The sequence below is a fragment of the Capricornis sumatraensis genome, chromosome 1 (genome assembly GCF_032405125.1).
Source record: "Capricornis sumatraensis isolate serow.1 chromosome 1, serow.2, whole genome shotgun sequence".
In the NCBI taxonomy this organism is placed as follows: Eukaryota; Metazoa; Chordata; class Mammalia; order Artiodactyla; family Bovidae; genus Capricornis; species Capricornis sumatraensis.
In genome coordinates this window covers 170,496,246-170,515,603 of record NC_091069.1, presented here as the reverse complement: position 1 = coordinate 170,515,603, position 19,358 = coordinate 170,496,246, and the positions used below count along the sequence as shown (strand labels likewise).

At 46.1% G+C, this 19,358-nt stretch overlaps 1 protein-coding gene across 1 annotated transcript in view; it reads right to left on the bottom strand.

Moving 5' to 3' along the window:
* ARHGAP31 (Rho GTPase activating protein 31) overlaps positions 1–17,512 on the bottom strand; it is a 121,573-nt gene extending 104,061 nt beyond the window's left edge. The window contains exon 1 of the mRNA XM_068971776.1: positions 17,387–17,512. Within this exon, the coding sequence (XP_068827877.1) occupies positions 17,387–17,486 (100 nt within the window). The 5' untranslated portion in view covers positions 17,487–17,512. The remainder of the gene's footprint in view (positions 1–17,386) is intronic.
* Between the last annotated feature and the right edge of the window lie 1,846 nt (positions 17,513–19,358).

Below are 19,358 nucleotides of genomic sequence, written 5' to 3'. Positions count from 1 at the left end.
TACAGCAGGGGTGAGAGTGGTACACTCAGTGTGATAAGAACAGTGTTGGGGGGCACCTGACCCCTCCTCAGAGGGATGAGGGAGGCATCCTGGAGGATGAGACAACTGAGAAGAGACCCAGAGGATGGGCTGGAGCTGGCAACACTGAAGTGGAGCTAAAAAGAGGAGCTACACATAGGGTGGAGCATGCACAAACACCTGAGGGAAGAACCACGAGAAGTACAGTGTGGCCCGGGGACCTACTCAGGTCGGGAGGTGGTGTCCATTGAGGACTCAGAGGACACAGGTGTCTGAGGTGATGGGCTGGAAAACCCTGCTGGTATTTATGGAGTTGATGTTTGTCTGGAGGGCACTGGGAAGTCACTGCAAGGTTTAGTGAGTGACACTGATGACAAGCTTTCATCAAGACATTCTCTTTTTGCCCACTGTAAGAATCTACAGTCATAACTAATTTCAATCCTACTTTAAGATATCCTCTGGCCTTAGTTTCTGCACAACTGTAGATGGTCAACTTTAGGATGCTTCTGTTTAGGCGCTACCTCCCTTTCACCTGCTTTTGCTGCTCTTCCTGGGTCTCTGTGGCCTGGGCCAGGCTGGCTTGATGAACAGAGCACGCTCAGTGTGCTGATCAAGACACCATGAATACGCCAGCAAACAGCTTCTCACTGTCCCTACTCCCAGCCTCAGCCATAACCTAGGGCCTGGACTCCCAAGCGACAGAATATGGGCTGACCAACCAACATCCCTCAGGAAGACAGGAAAACAAGTTTAAAGTGTAATCAGAAATAACTGAGCTAGGAAATTCTACCTTCATTATAAGCAAAGGGAAGCAGTATTAATATTCAATAAGTTATTGATAATAGAAATGGTCAATGAAAATGACGCATAGCCCATACAACATATTCAATAAATACTAAATCAATCCATCAGTATTTAGACAGTAAGGCTAAGTTCCTTAGCCTTATAGGAACTTGTAAAAAGAGGGAGATTTCTATGTAAAGAAATGGTCAAATAAATTACGATATTTTAATGATGTCATTTATATATGGAACATAAAATATGACACAAACAAACCTATCTATAAAACAGGAACAGAATCACAGACATAGAGAGCAGACTAGTGGTTGCCAAGAGAGAGAGGGTTGGGAGAGAGATGGACATGGGGGCTGTGGTTAGCAGATGTAAGCTTTTATATACAGAATGGAAAACAAGGTTCTACTGAATAGCACAAATAACTATATTCAATATCCTACAATAAACAAGAATATTTTGAAAGAATGTATATATATATGTAACTAACAAGACTGTAAATGAACTACAATAAAAAATAAATTAGAAAAATTAATCATGGTATTTTATAAAAAAGTATGTATATTTGCTTGTATATGCACAGAATATCTATGAAAGATTTCCAAGAAAATTAACACTAGTTGCTTCCCATGTGAGAAGCAGAAAGGATGAGGACAAGAATAGGAGGAAGATTTTGTTTGTTATGTCCTTTATATACTTTGGGCTGCCCTTGTGGCTCAGCTGGTAAAGAATCTGCCTGCAATGTGGGGGACCTGAGTTCAATCCCTGGGTTGGGAAGATCCTCTGGAGAAGGGAAAAGCTATCCACTCCAGTATTCTGGCCTGGAGAATTCCATGGACTGTATAGTCGATGAGGTCACAAAGAGTCAGACACGACTGAGTGACTTTCACTTTCACTTTATATACTTTCACATTTTGAACCACAGAAATGTGATACCTGATTTTTTTAAAAATTAACTTTAGGGCTTCCCTGGGAGCTCAGTGGTAAAGAATCTGCCTGACATGGAGGAGACATGGGTTTGATCCCTGGTCTGGGAAGATCCTACAAACCATGAAGCAACTAAGCCTGTGTGCCACAGCTATTGATCCTGTGCTCTAGAGCCCAGGAACCGCAACTACTGAGCCTGCATGCCCTAGAGCCTGGGCTCCACAAGAGAAGCCCCCACAATGAGAAGCCGGCACACTGCAACTAGAGAGTAGCCCCTGTTCGCTGCAACTACGGAAAAGCTTGTGCAGCAAGGAAGACCCAGCACAGCCAAAAAAAACAACTTTAAAAACCATCCATTCCACAGAATCCCATGCAGTGATTTAAAAGAGTGAGATCGAACTATAATTACAAAAATGGATAGTTCTCCAAGATCTACTGTTATTTAAAACAGCATATTTTCAGGACATATATATGTTGCAACTTTGTGGGAAAATAACCAAAGAGAATCATCCATTGTGTGTATTTTTTAGTATGTACACAAAGAAAGGTCTCTGTGCTGTTTGATACAGTAGTGTGAGCCACATGTGGCTAAAGTTCAGTTCCTTGGTAGCACTAGCCACATTCAAGTGCTAACAGCCAGATGGGGCCAGGGGCTGCCATATTGGATAATGTGGACCGAGCATACTTGCCTCAGTGAGAAAGTTCTCCAGACAGAACTGGTCTACAGAAACCTCGCCCAGACTGTGAACTGATGAATGGAACTGCAACAATGTAGGAAGGGGCTCTGTACTTCATAAATCTCTGCATCATTTTTTTAAACAATTATTTTTCTAATTTTAGGAGAAAAGGATAGCTCGCACCTGTGTGAGGCACTTATTTCCTCATGAAAATCGCGTCCTGCATTTGTTTTTTTTTCGTGACTCCTGCCATTCCACTCAGGAGCCGGGGTGTGGCGGAGCACGGCTAGAGGAGTTAGCCCAGGGAAGGAATGGCGATGCCCTCAGTCCGCGGTGAACACAAGTCTGGGAGGAGCCTCTCAGGCAGCGGCTGACCACGCACCAGTCTTACCCCCTTCTAGGACTCTCCTTTTCAGTCACAAGAGACAAGATGAGTTTGAGCGCCAGCCAGCAGGGGAAGCAAAGACTGAAGTATATTTTTAGTTCTTGGAGTTCGGGAATCTGGCAAGGGCAAGGCGGGCACGGGACAGGGACGCCCACCTCCAAGGGACGCTGAGGTCTCCGATTGGCGGACCCAGGCGGGTGGGAGAAGACACCGCTCTGAGTGAGGGCACCTAGCCAGGAAGGGACCAAGCTCAAGACGCCACCTGGGAGCAGAATTGCTAAGAATGAGGGATCTGCTGTCTGCTCTGTGATTTCTTACACTGGAGGAAGAAAAGATGAAGAGAAAGCTGGAGGAAGGAAGAGATGGGCTCCAGTAGAAATGTGACCCGGAGGCAGGTGGGAACAAATGTTACAAAAACTTTCATGTCAAATAAAACTTGGATTTGAAATGTTAGACATCACTCTGGTTATCATCCACAAGACAAGAGAGAAGTGAAATTTCCCAAGATGGAAAATAAATAGATGATATAAACTGTGAAAGCCTGAGTTACAACTGTTTGGTGCACTTCACTTTTCCTCCACCTGGAGGAAGTTTATTCCTAGTCTGGGGCCCAATTTTTTTCTCAGCAGCAACAACAGAAACAGCAAAAAGTACACACACTTTAAATGAGGCTTGAGATTCGTTTTCCTTTCTCATTCTGGAATTTACACACTGGCACATTTGCCTATCATTTGTTTTTTCCCTTATCACTCTTTTCTTTCCCTGGAAGATTTAAACTTATCATTGAATAAGCCATTCGTTCCTATAAACCTCATCCAGGCAGGCAGGTGGCTCAGGCTTCACCTTGTTCTCTTTGTTCTTCTTTCCAGAATGTTGATCCTGCCACTCTTTCACACCTCGACACCTTTGCTTATGTTGTTCCTCCTGTCTGGGACAGGCAGAGACTACTTAGATTCCTCTCATCTTAGAAGATCTAGCTTCTGTGAGTCAGAATTAATGACATCCACTTCCTCTGGTGGTTTGTGTGAGACTCGGTAGAGGATGTGTCTGCCTCCTGCATCGGGATTGTGAGCCCCACAGGGACAGACAATGCCTGTTCATCCCTGTGTCCCAGCTGACCCTCTGCCTGGTGCGTGGTGGATGCTGAGAAAATGCTGATGTTCATCTCTTCCTCCTTCTCGCAATCATTACCCTATTCCCTTCATTCACATTATTAACATCTGTGGAGCCGACCATATGTTGTGGGGAAAAAAGATCCTGGTAGGTTGAGTAATGGTTCCTCCAAGAAGTTCAAGTCCTCATTCCTGTAATCTGTAAATGTTGCCTCATATGGCTACAGGGGTTTTTATAGACGAGATCAAACTGAAGATCTTGAGATAACATTATTTTGGTTTATCTGACGTAGTAACAAGGCCTTTAGAAGAGAGAGGCAGGAGATCAGACAGAAGGCCAGGTGAGGATGGGGCAGAGGGAACAAAGGTAATGTGATGAGGGGTCATAAGCTAAAGGCTGAAGACAGCCTCTCATGCTGGAGAAGTTACGGAAACAGAGTCTTCCTGAGAGCCTCCAGAAAGGAACCAGCCCTGCAAACATCTAACACACAGCTAAACAGAGAATGGTCAGTTTTCGAGGAGCTCATTTTCTTTCTACTCAAAGATGGAGACAATTTAGGAAACTATGACAAGTTGTTGGACATGAAAGTGTTAGTCGCTCAGTGGTGTCTGACTCTTTTCGACCCCATGAACTGTAGCCCGCTAGGCTCCTCTGTCCATGGAATTCTCCAGGTGAGAATACTGGAGTGGGTAGCCATTCTCTTCTCCAGGGGATCTTCCCAATCCAGGGATCGAACCTGGGTCTCGTGCAGTGCAGGCCGATTCTTTACTCTCTGAGCCACCAGGGAAGCCCTGTTGGACATGAGCGGTAATAAACATCTAAACTTTACCATCCTGATCACGTTCCTCAATACACGTCTGTGTATCAGTTTCCATCTTCAGATGGAGCACTGAGAAATGAACACAGACTCCCTGGTGGATCCAACATGTTAAGAGTGCAGTGTGGGTCCCTCAATCCATACACACTCTACAGCCTAAGATGCTGTTCATACAGCCTAAAATTGAGCCAGATACACTTCATCAGACAACTGTCAAAATGCAACTGTGAAGCAAAGAAACAGACATATGTGAAATGTCATACAGGCCGGCTAAAACCCCTCCTTACCCTGTTCCATCAATGACACAAACAGACTCACTTGCCAGATTTATAAGTCTCCTGAAATACAGATGAAAAGTAGAAGGTCGGAGGGCTGTCACTATGATTACAGCCTTTTGCCATAACCCATAACCCTCATTTTATTTCTTTCCAGTTTTGTTTTTAAATTGTTTTCTTTTTCTGATTACTAAAGAAATGTTCAATTTAGAAATTTTACCACATTCCCATCCAAAAATATTTATCAACCAATAAGAATCTAAAACCTAGCATTTTTATGCATTCAACAAAAGAAAATAAATAATTATCCATATATCTGTTTGTTGCTATTTGGTCACTAAGTTATGTCGGACTCTTTGCACTCCATGGACTACAGCCCGCCAGGCTCCTCTGTGCATGGGATTTCCCAGGCAAGAATACTTGAGTGGGCTGCCATTTCCTCTCCATATGTGTATATAATAGAATTTTTAAAAAAGAAGAAGCAGCCCCTAGGGGTAGATGGGGGCCTTGGAATATTTGTTCTCAGTTCCTTCTCAACTTGAATGTCTATAGCATTACTCAGGAACCACGTTCTGAGTAATGAGGCTGAAACAGGTTAAGATTTCTAATCACCAAGGAAATAAACTGTAGTTAATGCTCACGGAAGGTTAACTAAATTCCAGGCAGTACACTAGCCTACTTAATCCTCGCAATGACCCTGTGTGATACGCACTTTTATTCTCACAACACCATTTTATAGATGAGAAAACTTGAGGCACAGAGAGGTTTGGTAACCTATCCATAATCACAAAACTAGTATGGGGTAGAGCTGAGATTTGAACCAAGGCAGACTATCAGCATAAAAGCCACACACTAACCACTTTGCTACATGCTTTGCTTCTCAGAGAGGTTAACTGATTTCATGAGCCTGTAGCTATCAAGGCAGGAAACCAAACTGAGACTTTATGGATTCTTCTTTTAAATAAGGAGTAGAACAAAATGGCTTCATGAAAAATTCAATGAATCAAGACACCCCATTCCCATCATAGTTTTAAAAGTTTTTTCCTCTCAATTTAAGTGGTAAAAAATACATATTCACTGTTGACATTTGGGGCAATATAAAAAGTGTAACAAGAAAAAAATAAAAATCATGTGGTTTCACTTAGCTGCTTCTTTTGACAAGCTAGTCAGAGTGAGATCAGTAGGCCAAAGATAAAACAATCACCTGGAGCTCATCGTCAAAAATGTGGATTCCTAGGTCCCGTCTCAGACCTCCAAGAGCAGAGTTCCTGAAGGGCTGAGCTCAGAACACCAACCTGCAGGCACACTTACAGCTGGCAGCCCTGTCTCTGCAGAACTCATTCCGAGGAATTGCATGTTCTCCCTAGACCCAGGTACTGCAGCACCTACGCAAATGCCCATCTGAAACTTTTGCTACAGGTCTATTTTGTTTCAAGGAGCTCAGAAGGGAATTAAAGGAGTATCTCTAATACTCTTTATAGTGTCCTAATAGTGCAGTATAAAATTTGACCAATATTTTTAAACTTTTTGATTAAAATTTTAATTAAATTTTAAATGAAATTAAACTTTAAAAGTAAACACTACAATTTTAGTCAAACTTAATGCCAGGTAGAGTTTGAGACTCATTGCCAGAGCCTTAAAAAGAGCGGTCCAGAACTCTTTAACCCAGAATTCACAACTCACACTCTTCCCTCCCACCTGCCTCCAGAACAGCTCCCCCATTCCTTTCTGAAACAAAGTTGACTTTAGGAGCAGTAAAAAAAAAAAAAAAAAATGGGGGAACTGAAGAAACCACATCTTGTTTGACAGTCAGGTTTGGGTGAGGGAATACAGATTACTCAGTGGGTATGTTCAGCTGCAGGCTCAGTGCCCAGGGTCCAACAGCTAAATGCAGCTCCCAAGAGCCCCTGAGTGGGGTCTGTGTCCTCAGCTCTGAGCCAGATTCAGAGCCCTGCACCCAGCGTTTGCTTTTCCAGAAAGCAAAATGGCTTCTCTTCACTAACAACAGGCCCATACTCTAGCTGTTAGCCAAACAAAGGCTTTCCCAAATATGGACCCAAGAAAGCATGTGCACTTTGAAGGCCACAGTGCAGCTTAAATAGCTAAAACTTATTAAAAAGAAAGCCAACAATCGACGCCAAAATGCGTGAGTCTTAAAGAACAGAACAGTAAGACAAAAGCCAGAAAGAGGAACAAAAATATGCATTGTAGGGGAGGGGCGAGCAGGGAGGTGTAGATTTATATGGAAGAGTTGACATCATTGTTTCCCAATAATACTCAGCATGCAGGAAACAGATGGGAAAGCAGTGGTGGAAGGGGCTACTTATGGTAACAGGGCATGCTCTCTCTTTAGAATCCTGCCGTTTGGAACCTACATGTTTGACTTTGAAAAACTGGGGATGCCAGCAGTTTTAGTAAAGTCGAACTAAATCCTACTGAACTTATCACCTTGACAGTGCATGGGTAAATGAACTCTGCATATCAGACAGATTTCCTGCCAGCATAACTGCAGCGGTTTGGGTCCAGAGGAGACAAAGCCGTGGAAAGGGAATTGAATGTCAGACAGACGTGATTTGAGTTCTGGTTCTCCCAATTCCTAGCTTGGTGATGTTAGGCAAGTTGCTTCACTTCTCAGAGTTGGTGTTCATATATAAAATGGGGGAAGGTGAGTTCCCTGGTGGCTGAATGGTTAGGATTCCGAGCTTTCACTGCCATGGCCAGGGTTCAGTCTGGTTGGGGAACCTAGATCCCACTAGCTGCATGGCTCAGCCAAAAAATAAAAAGATAAAATGGAGAGCAAAACAAGAACTTTGGCACACAGTGGGGAGAGACTGAGGTTGCACATTTATGCCATACTGTTTGATTAGGCAGGAAGCATAATTAGAGTGGTCAGTTAACATTATGTTTTCCCTTTAAACAGAATTTTCCATTCCCCTGCTCTTGAGCAGGGCACAGACACAGCCAAACCAGCTGCCACGCTTGTGATCAGCCATAGCGTCTTCTCCTGACGGTAGATCACTCGCTGCCCCTGAAGGTAGCTTGACCCCCCAGCCAGGATCTCCCCTTACAAGCCTGGCCTTTAGAAGTCACTCTCAACTACCTTTCCCACAGTTTCACCATCTTCTCCCCCAGGGCTCAGGAGGGTGTGACCAATTACAAAAATCAGGCAAAGCCATGTGGCTTCCTGTCTGCAGAAACCAACTGCTCTATCTCCCCACATCTCCGTCATTCCTCACCGGTCAGATGATGTTTATTGTTTTATTGATTTTTTTTCCCCTTACAAACAACCCACTCATAGTTTTCTTTCACTCAGCTGCCTTGCATGTTAACATCTCCTCTTGCACCTTCTGTAAAGCCCTCATTTCATTTTCAGTACTTTTTTTTTTTTTGGTAAAAATTTTTTAAATTTATTTTAATTGGAGGATAATTACTTTACAATATTGTGATAATTACAATACATCAACATGAATCAGCCACAGGTATACACGTGTCCCCCCATCCTGAACCCCGCTCCCACCTCCCTCCCCACCCTATCCCTCTGGGTTGTCCCAGAGTACCTGCTTTGGGTGCCTTGCTTCATGCATCAAACTTGGACTGGTCATCTATTTTACATGTCATAATATACATGTTTTAATGCTATTCTCTCCAATCATATCCCATTGAGTCCAAAAAGTCTGTTCTTTACATCCTCTGTAATTTCCCTGTCTTACACAACCCATTAGGCTGAGAGCAACTTGAGAGCATTTTTGTGAACCCCAGAGCGTCTAGCATATTAGAGTCCCATTAAATATTTGTTGCACTGAATTGAAAGCCCCATATAAGATGGCTTCTGAATAAAAACATGAAAAGAGCTAGGGAAAGAAATATGCATAACTACACAAATTAGCTCAGTTCTTGAAGCTACAGATTTGTAGTTTTCCAGCCTGCTGCTTTATATGTCGAACAGTTTTCCGCTGTCTATAAAGCAAGAGCTGGTATAAGCTGCTTTTGGGGAGGGTGACCTCCCCCCCTCCCTCTGGGGGTAGTGGTGAGGGGGCCCCCAGAGGCATACTGGTCATGGGCATCATACTGGCCAGCATCAAGTCATGGGCATGGCCCCAAAGCCTGATGTGCATCAGCCACGCTTGAACTAGAACAAAGAGTGCCTGAGACTCGATCCCACAAACTCAGTTGGTTCTGAGACCCCACCAAGAAGGTGGTTCATATCAATGAGTGACTGGCAAGGCATTAGGGAAAGGTGATGTTTCCGGGGCACCCTGTGCAAAGCCTGGGTCTGTTTCTATCTGCGAGGAGCTCTGCACCCTTGTGAGGAACCTTGGACAGTCTTGGATTCCTTATATTCCAGCAGCACGGCAGCCACGGCCCAGGTCCTGAGCTTCCTAGGAGGGCTCTCCCTCTGGCTTCCTGAGGAGGAAACCAAACATCAGTGGTGTGCTGGCCTCGGGGAGGCCAGCGAGCTCCTCAGTCTGCATGAGCTGCCCGATGCCCCCACCTTTAGCAGAGCTCACGGCCTTGTAAACACAAAGCCCGTGAGAAAACAGGGTAACAAGGAGAATGAGGACTAAATTGGGTGCCTCTGAGTCTCAGGCAAGGGCTGTTCCAAGAAGGAAGGAGGACTGTGGCTGCAGTGGTCAGGGAGGGGCCTGGGAGGAAAAGGTGGGGCCTGGCTGGACTTGAAAGCAAGCAGGTAGGGGTGAAGTGCTGTGCAAACGTTAGCTGTTATTATTACTATTGCAGACCTAGGCTGGGGGAAGAACAATGCAAGCGAGAAAAGGCCACTTTTCGAACTTTTTGTTTTTTTTTTTCGGACAAAACTATGACATAAATGTCAAATTATGAAATATGCTATTTTGGGAAATTGTGTTTGTGCCTAAGACCATGCGTGGCTTTGGGAGTCAGACAGATCTTGATTTAAATTCTGCTTTTGTTATCTCAATAATCTTGGCAAGTGATTTAACCTCTCAATTTTCTCCGCTATTAAAAGGGGGAAAATGTCCCAATTCGTACAGATTTTGAAAATATTACTTTGTATGTATCAAGTGACTGGCACATAGTAAACAAACAATGCAGATTGTAATTCTACTAATAAAAATAACAAGTAGCTGTGATTTGGGGCTCAGCTTTCATTTCCGGGTTTCTTCTCTCCTTCCTCTTCCTCCTTTTAGAAGCCTAACATTCTCATCTTTCTCTATCAAAAAGTTGCTCTTAAAAATCTAGCACCAGTATCTATTCTCTTCTGAATTGAAATCAGCATGTTTCCTCAGGGATCCTTTATTTTAAGCCTGACCTAAAATTGCATCGGGGGCGGTGGGGGGGGCCAGTGCAGATTAGAGGGACAAGGTGGGGATGCGATTTAGACGGCCTAAGTTCTATCAGGCTGTGGCCCCACCTTAATTAGGACTCAAGGATGGTCCTTTGAGGGAGAAACACCAAAACTCATTAAACTGACACGTGACAACTGTAGGAGCATAAAAAAGAAACAGAAGATCAGGTGGGACATGCACCCGCAAGTAAAAAGAAAATTAACTGGAAGTGTGATGATGAGTTGGAAAGAAAATGCCACCTTGGCTTCAATACAGGACAAGCAATAAGCAAAAACAAAACAAAACAGAAAACCAAAAGAGCAAGCATAGCCATGTTCCTGGGCCTCAAGACTGGTGTGAAGGAACCACACAGAGGGAAGTGGAGTCCTGAGACCAGGGATGGGGTAGGGAGGTACCACTCACCCTGAGCAGCCTGCTCTGGAGGAAGCCCCAGGGAGTCCCAACCTGAGGATGGGTTGTTCTGGAGGAAGCACCAATGAGTCCCAACCTGAGGGTCTATGGGTACTTTGTTCCAGACATTTTTAGCTGCAATATCTAATGAAAAGGAGCTGAGTGTCACCTCTCATCCCCAGATGGAAAGCTGGGCCTCTAACCCCTGTCTTCCTCTTGCACCCTCTGCCACAAAATCCCAGGAACTTTCTGCAGTGAGGTGACTCCTGGGGACAACTGGTCCTCAACAAGTGATTCAGAACTGCCTTGGTCGCTCAGCTTCTGGAATTTATGTGTTTTTCCCCAGGCCCCACTCCCACAGAAGAAAGTTTCCAGGACAGCCCACAGATGCCTAATGGACTAAGGGGGGAAAGAAAAAGAATGCATCAAAAACCATAGCTCTAATGGCACTGGGGAGATAATCCACCACCCACAGCATCATCTATGGGAAAATGTATTTCTAGTTTCAACCTGTTTCCCTCTGCCCCAGCAGATGGGCCACTGGGCTCCAGGGCAGGTCTGGGGCAACAGGACCAAGGGTTTCCTTAACTGTCTAAAGGCCTGGGTCTCCTGAGGTTAGAAGGCATCTAGGCAGCTGCCAGTGGGGGTAATGGGGTGGAGGAAGGGCAAGGCTATGCCTATGGTCAAGGGGCTCTTGGCAGAGGTCTAGAGAGTGGGCAGGAGGGAGGGATGTACGTAGGTGGAATGGCTGTTTCCATCCTCTGGGTGGGTTGTTTGCCACATCAGACCATACACAGTTACTTACAGTTTGGCTTCACGCTGTCAGTTAGTTTGCTTCAGGTTTAAAAGCCTTAATTCTCCTCTTTTAGTTCTTCCTGTTTCACTGTGAGAGCCCAGATTTGGGGATACCTCTCCAAACGCAAGCCCAGGAGGTGGCTGTTCTGTCTCCACAAGCTCCACCTCCAGGACTGGACTTCTCTTTCAGTCCCCTGCAGGTCTGGGAGTGACAGGCTATCTTTCTCAGATCTTTCTCAGGGCCCTATAGTTTCAGGTTGACGTTTTGCTCCCCCACCACTGGGGCTCTGGGAAATCCCTCTGTGAACTCTCCGCTTAGTGGAGCAACCAATCTGCTTCCTGTCCCTCCTGGTAATTAACTAACCCATGTGAAAGTGAAGTGAAAGTCGCTCAGTCGTGTCTGACTCTGCGACCCCATGAACTATTCTCTAGGCCAGAATACCGGAGTGGGTAGCCTATCCCTTTTCCAGCAGATCTTCCGGACCCAGGAATTGAAGCAGGGTCTCCTGCATTGCAGGCAGATTCTTTACCAGACCACATCATTTATTTGTTTCATGGGAGCCCTTATGCATTCATTCGGTCATGGCATAGATAGTATGTGGTTATTTTAGGGCACACTCACAATGTTACGATGACAATAGCTACATTTGTTGTTGTTGTTGTTGTTTAGTTGCTCAGTCACGTCATGGACTGCAGTCTGCCAGGCTCCTTCGTCCATGGGATTTCCCAGGCAAGAATACCGGGGTGGATTGCCATTTCCTTCTCCATGGTATCATCCCGACCCAGGGATCGAACCTGAGTCTCCTGCATTGACAGGCAGATTCTCCACCACTGAGCCACCAGGGAAGCTACATTTAGAGCTTACCTTATGCATGCCCTCTTCTAAGTGCTTTGCTTGTAGTAACTCATTTCTCTTCACATCAGTCCCCTTATCCCCATTTCACAAACGAGGAAAGGGCGAGCCAGAGCGGGTAAGTAGCCTGCTCCACAGTCACTCAGCTGGGAACAGGCAAAGTCTGGATTCTGCTCCAGACAGCACGCTTCCAGAACTCCTAATGGAAGCCCCCAGCAGGGGGCACCTGACTTGGGAGGATCAAGGAAGGTTTCCAGAAGCAGCTAAGACCCAAAGGATGGACAGTCAGCTAGGGAAGGTGTGATAATGATGTGCCAGGCAAGACGCTGGGAAGAAAACCACTAAGCCAATGGAATACCCTTGCCCTGGTTCTCCATTCAGTGGTAAATCTTCTATTGAACAGAAAAACATTCACCTTCCTTGCTCAGACTTTGTCCTGTTTATGTTTGGGTTTCTTGTCTGTTTAATCAAAGATAAGAGCTTTTGCATTTTCTCCTTCAGTTATAACAACTAACTTCAAAGCCATTGGTTTCTGAAAGTTTGTTCACATCCCTTAGACTGTAAATTTCTTGAGTCTGGGGTGTCTGTTTCTTTCTCTTCCACCATACCCCTACAGCACCTTATAGCTGTTTGTTAAATAAGTGAATGAACAAAGTAAGAGAATGACTTAGCCTAAGAAGTACACTTAGAATAACTACACCTCAAAGTTCTCATTGCCTTATCCTTGTTCTTTGAGGTACTAGGGCCATCTTACTCTCATCAAGCTTGAAAATTTTATTTGGTAATGGGTGTTTATTTATTCATTATGAACCTTCTAGAATTCCTCAAATCAAATACACACATACACATTGTTGTTGTTTAGTCACTAGGTTGTGTCCATCTCTTTGCAACCCCATGGACTGCAGCACACCAGGCTTCCCTGTCTTTCACTATCTCCTGGAGTTTGTTCAAACTTACATCCATTAAATCAGTACATATTCTTTTTCAACATGATAAGAACTTGAAAAAATCTTCATGAACAATGTTCTTATCAAACACTCAGAGGGCACCTTCTGAATAGTCAAGGCTGATTATCCAGAGACTAAATGATCTGTAAATCCCTGCACTATAAGCAGTGGTTCTCAACTTTTCCTGCAGAAGAATCATCTAGGAAGCTTTTAAAACATACCCATGCACCGAGAGATTCTGATTTAATTGTTCTGAGAGGAGGCCCAGACATCAACTTTTCTTAATGCTCCCCACATGGTTCTGTTGTGCTGCCATCACGGCAAACCACCACCCCGACAGTGGTTACCCAGAAGTGAGTCAGATGGCAGAGACTGTTGGGGAGAGTGAGGAAGCCCTCAGCTCTGAGAGTGGAACCAGAATAGAGGCAGAAGACAGCTTTCCTGTAATGCTCTCTAACTGGTCCCTTGACTCCTTGCCCCAATGTTTCCAGGCACTGTGAGAAGACCCAAGGCACTCGGCCCAGAGGGGAGAGGTAGGAAATGCTCTTGGATGCGTGCTGGTCTCACAGGGCTTAGCCCACAGCCTCTCAACTGCAGGCGATACGATGCTGTGGTTTTCATGACATAGCTGCAAGCAAGGGTCTTCTTAGTCAGTGATCAAAAAGAAGAAAAAGAAAACGACTGTTTTCAGCATCAGCAGTGAGGAAGGGATGATCATCTCCCTCTATTCCAGACAGGAAGAGAAAATTATCTGGTTCCCAGGGGAGAGCTGGGGGTTGGGGCAGCAGCCACTGTGCTGGAGGGCAAGTGAGAGAAAAGCTGGCCAGGTTGCCCAGGAGCAACTTCACCCCATTCTTGGGTGTTCTCACCAGGCTGGAGAAAAGTGGCCGTAGAAGCAAAAGGGGGAAGTTGGCCATTTGCATCAGCTCTGTCTGCAGCTGGGGACAGTCAACAGCAGGATCTGAACCTGGCATCTGTGTGGATGCCCACAGAAACTGTACACAGGACATTATCTGTGTGTGTCTCTGTGAGTGTTTCCTAAGAAAAGGTTTCTGTGTTTCATCAGCCTCCTAAAGATTAAAGACGAAACTGGCCCCAAGCAACATCTGCTCAAAGATGAACACCTATTTGTCACCTAAACATCTTGCCCCATCAGATTTGTTTAACTGAATGCAGCAGGACTCAGCTACTGCAAATTGCAAACGTGAATGACATTTTTCCTCTCTGCTCAGTCCAGGGGTGTAAATTCCCCATGTTCAGGTGACCTGAGAACATTTAACTGTCACCAACCACCTTTGTCTTGTACCCTAGCTCAGAGATTTCCCTCCCTCCCCCCAACGACACAGGGGTTTTCTTGGATCCCTGACATCTCTGTTCTTCCCTTCTGCCCTGTGCACCCAGACCTGAATCCATTTTTTCTGTCTCATTCCATCCTTGACCTCCAAAGTTTGAGGAACTGTGATGTTAGTCTTGGGGCTCCCAGGTGGCGCTAGTGCTAAAGAACCCACCTACCAGTGCAAGAGACAGAGGAGACTGGGGTTCGATCCCTGGGTTGGGGAGAACCTCTGGAGGAGAGAATGGCAACCCACTCCAGTATTCTTACCTGACGAATCCCATGGACAGAGGAGCCTGGCGGGCTGACCACTGGTTCGCCTAGAGTCTGATACAACTGAAGTGACTTAGCATGCACAATGTTAATTTCGTGACAGCCTTCTAGATCCTAGTTACCTGTCACCCTCAGTATTCTGGGCTGAACTTCCAAGGTCATGGGCAAAGGAACACTGCCTAAGTCAGTTTTTCCTCCCTGGAGGCCGACCAATGCATGTTTCAGAACAGTCATGAGGAGGACACATTGTTTTAGAGAAAACAATTAGCCTCAACGCTATTTATTGATGCTACCCTCTAAAGAAAATGACACAACTGCCTAACTAGTTCTAGATATGAGAGAGAAGAAATCCTAATTATTCTCATTTTACATAAGCGCTTATTAGGCAAGCCTAATTCCTACGTTGCACAATAATGGTGGGTCATTAAGTGGGTCAGTTTCCTTCTCTTTCAAAGCTGAACTTTATTCAGGTATGTCAGCCTTGAAAGCTTGCTGATTCTGGGGCAGGACTGTCTGCTTTCAATTTAGGGGGAAAAAAAATCATTAGAGGAGAATGTTGGCCTAGACAAGGAAGCCAAGGAGGGGAAAGGAGCCAAGTGGGCCAGAGACCTCTGCACCCTTCATGACTGACTGTATGACCTTAGGCAGGTCAGTTTACCTCTCTGGGCTTCCCCCCTTCTCCCCAGGGCAGGATGCACTGGGTACTGGTTTTAACATTTTTTTTCTTTAAGCAGTATCCCCCTCTCTTTTTCTCCCCCCCACACAAAACATATATGAAAACTCAAAACATAAATCAAGTGAAAGAGGAACTGTTTAAGGCTGCCTTTGAGGTGTCTTCACGGAACCCTGGGATTCTTTGCTTATCCTAGGATCTGTGACATGGTCAGAACAGGGAAGGGCCAAGAAGCACCTCCATGTACCTCTCAGCTTTGGAGAGAGGGCCCAGAGTTTAACATCCACTTGGTGGGAACATTCATAAGTGAACCCGGACAAGACCCTGAAGTCCCCCTGCTGAAAACAGGTGGAGGAAAACATTTCATTCTGAACGCCTGATGGTAGTGGTTAAGATGCATACTTGGAGTTCTCAAAAAAAAAAAAAAATCAGTTCAAGGATGTTATTTCAAATCTACCTCTCTAGATTGCTGGATGGGATTAAATGAATTGACTCCGTTGTGTCCCAGTTTTAAAAGAGGCAGTTTTGAAAGCTGTGGTCCCTCAAGCTGTAAAATACTAAGCCATTCATTTGTTCAAAAGACACGGCAGCCTCTGAACTCAAGAATACCACAGGAATATCACACCACTGCAAATTACTAGGTGGTGCTGAGGCTTTTTAAAAAAAAGAAATAGAAACAAAAGCACTGCTCTGTTTTTGAGATGCACATTTGATATGAGTTAATCAAATAGTTTTTGAGATTACTTTCCTGGAGGCAGAATTATTCCGCCCAGCTAGCCCTTCAGTTTCCCCCCTTTGTTGTATCTATCTATGTATAAACACAAGGCCCATATAGTGGATTTTTTTCTTCTCTCACTTAAGTTTCTGAAGACAAGGCCTTTTTGTCATGGATAAATGCAGGGCCAGTCAACCTTACAAAAGGAGTCATTTAATGCTCAATTTCCCCAACTTTCCTATGATTAAAAACTTCTAACCTCAAATGCCATTACTCTGTTCTAGATTGTTTTCTTTCACCCTCCCCCCAACAAATATTTAAATTGTCTCTACTCTGGAGGATTCCTTTTTCTCCAATCTGACCTTAAAAACAGAGAGGCTCTCCTATTCTCTTACATGCCCTAAACTATTTTAAAATCAAGGCCCTCTGACCTTTTCACAACACTCTTCTTGTCTGACACACCAAATGCTCCTCTGAGAGCCCAGAGGAGGTAAAGGGTCTGAAGGGTTGGGAAGGGGGAGGGAGAGATGTACTATATATTTGGCATCAGTTCAGAAATTCAGAAAATGTTTGTGCAACCACTCCCCCAGCCAGGATCCACCGCACCCCCTGCCTTCCAGCACATTAATAAAAAAAGATGTGAGAGGACGAAATTGGAGAGCCCTGGAGGGACACCTAAGGCGGTCATAATTATGTGCCCAGAGAAACCCACCGAACAGCATCCCTCAGGTCCAGCCCTCATCCTTCCCCTCCGACACCCAAGTTTGGGGAGCAGGACCTCTCACGCCCTCACCCGCACCCCCCAGAGTTGCCGGTCAGATGTGCGGCAGCACCGCCCATTAACGGCTCGTGGGACACAAACGGAAGGAGTGACATAACCTCTGTACGTCGGGGTGGCAGCGTTATGCACCTTAAGAATCATATATGTTTTTTGTTTAAAAAAAGTACCACGAGTGCACAGGCCTGGAATACATTAACTTGTGAAATGAATGCAACACGCCCTGCGAGAGTCTCCCTCTCTCGCTCCGAAACAAAAAGAAGCGGTGGGGGGTTGGGGGAAGGGGGAGAAGGCACTTTACCATCCTGTCCTGAGCTCTCCAGATACTCCGTCAGGTCACAGCCGAAGGCGCTGGCGGCTCCCTTTCGTTTCAGCTTCTGCTTGGCACCCTTGTTCTTCATGAGTTAGTCCCAAAGAGGTTGCCCCTCCGTCTCGCCCTCCCCTCTCTGCTTGGCACCGCGCCTACGATGGTCTCCGGGGGGAGGTTAGATCAGTGGCTGCGGCGCGGCGCTGGGGGGCCGCATGGGCGTGGGGAAGAGCCTGGGCCCCGGGGCAGCGCGCATGGAGCCCGCGGGGCGCGGAGCCCGGCGCGGGCGCGGAGCCTGAACTCCACGGCGCGCTCCTCCAGGGCCGCGGTGCCGCAGGCCGTGCGGAGCTGGCAGCGGCGGCGGGCCGGCGCGCTGGGAGTGCCACTTCCTCACTTGGAGTCCCCGGGACTTTCACGGCCTCCCGCGGTGTCTTCTTCGGGTGTTTTCCTCGCCTTCGGAGGGAGGGCGAGCTCTCCGGAGTCCGCCTTCTCGAAGCCCGGGGAGTGGCCGAGAGCGCAGGGCAGCCGGCGGCGGCGAGGGGCGCGGAGACCGCCCGGGGGGGCTGCCGTGGGTCCTCCGCCCGGCGCGCGCTGTCCAGTCTTCAGACGGCTTGGGTAGGACGAAAACCCAGCATCCTGTCTCTCTCGCCCGCCCTCACGCCTTCCTTTTTTCCTGTCTTACAAATCCTAGGATCATCCAGCTCAGGAAATGCTGGAAGGAAGTTAGCTAGGGAGGGGGGCGGAGGGTGGAAATTTTTGGCAGCTCCGCTCTGGTGTGTGTATGGAGCCGGAGGAAGTAGGTGGGTGGGTTGAGGAGGACCGGGTGGGGGAGAGAACGCGCTCTTAGGAGAGCTGCTCGGCGGCTCTGGAGACAACTGGGCGGCTCGGAGGAAATCGCCGCGCTCCTAGGAGCACCCGCAGCCCGAACCGCCCGCTTCCTGCCCCACCGACGGCTCTTTGAAGACGCCAGAGGAGGCGCGCTGGCTTTCTGGTTGGATGGGGCTAGGTGGGACTGAAAAAAAATGTCCTGCCTTGTTTTTATCTTCATTGTCATCATCTCTTTGACACTTTCTATTTCGGTGCCTGTCTCCTCCTACATAAACACTTAAAGAGTAATGACAGAAACAAAGACAGGGATTCCAGCGGAGAAACCTGACGGAAAGCGGTTTTCCGCCTGCCACTCCCAGCCTCCTCTGCCGGCGCCCAGGTACCCCCAACCCAGCTAAGTCCCTCCCAAGCGGAGGGAGGCATGGAGGCAGGCTGTCGCTTTGCAACCACTGCTGAGGAAATCAGATTTCTGGTTAGAGATTCAGGCATAACACACACACACACACACACACAGGCGTTATTGCAAAGGTTGCTAAATGGAAGTGATTTTGGGGGGCAGTCTAGGATTTAAGGTGACTCAGATATTCTAACCTAATATGGAGAAAGCAGTCTCCCAGGTTATTTCATAATTTGTCTCACAGTTTCAGGAGGGCATGTGTTTTCTTCTCTATTTAATTTGAAATTCTTTGACCTCTGTGTACTCAGCACACAGTAAGCACTTAAATTCTTATTATTTAACCATCTGAGGATTAGATTAGATTTCCTGTGTAAATTCAAATCCATATATAGACATGAAGGGTAGGGACATTCATACAGCTCAGAAGGCTGGAAAAAGTTTAGGTATAGTATTTTAGTTACTGGATCCCGTTACAGTCTCTTATCTTCCTATGTATCACCAAGACAGTTTATGAACTTTGACCCTTGACCTTCTCTCTTTGTCAGAGCTTACAATTGATAGATAGCCTGCCTGCCAAATCTGGCCCACAGATGTGTTTGGTTTAGCACATGCCATGTTTTAAAAAGTTGATCGCCAACATTAAAGAGTTAATATTTTTCACATATGAGATCTGGATTTCTGGCATCCCCTGCAGAAATTGAAGATCTGGTAACATCGAAAGTGCATTCCCACATAGCAAGA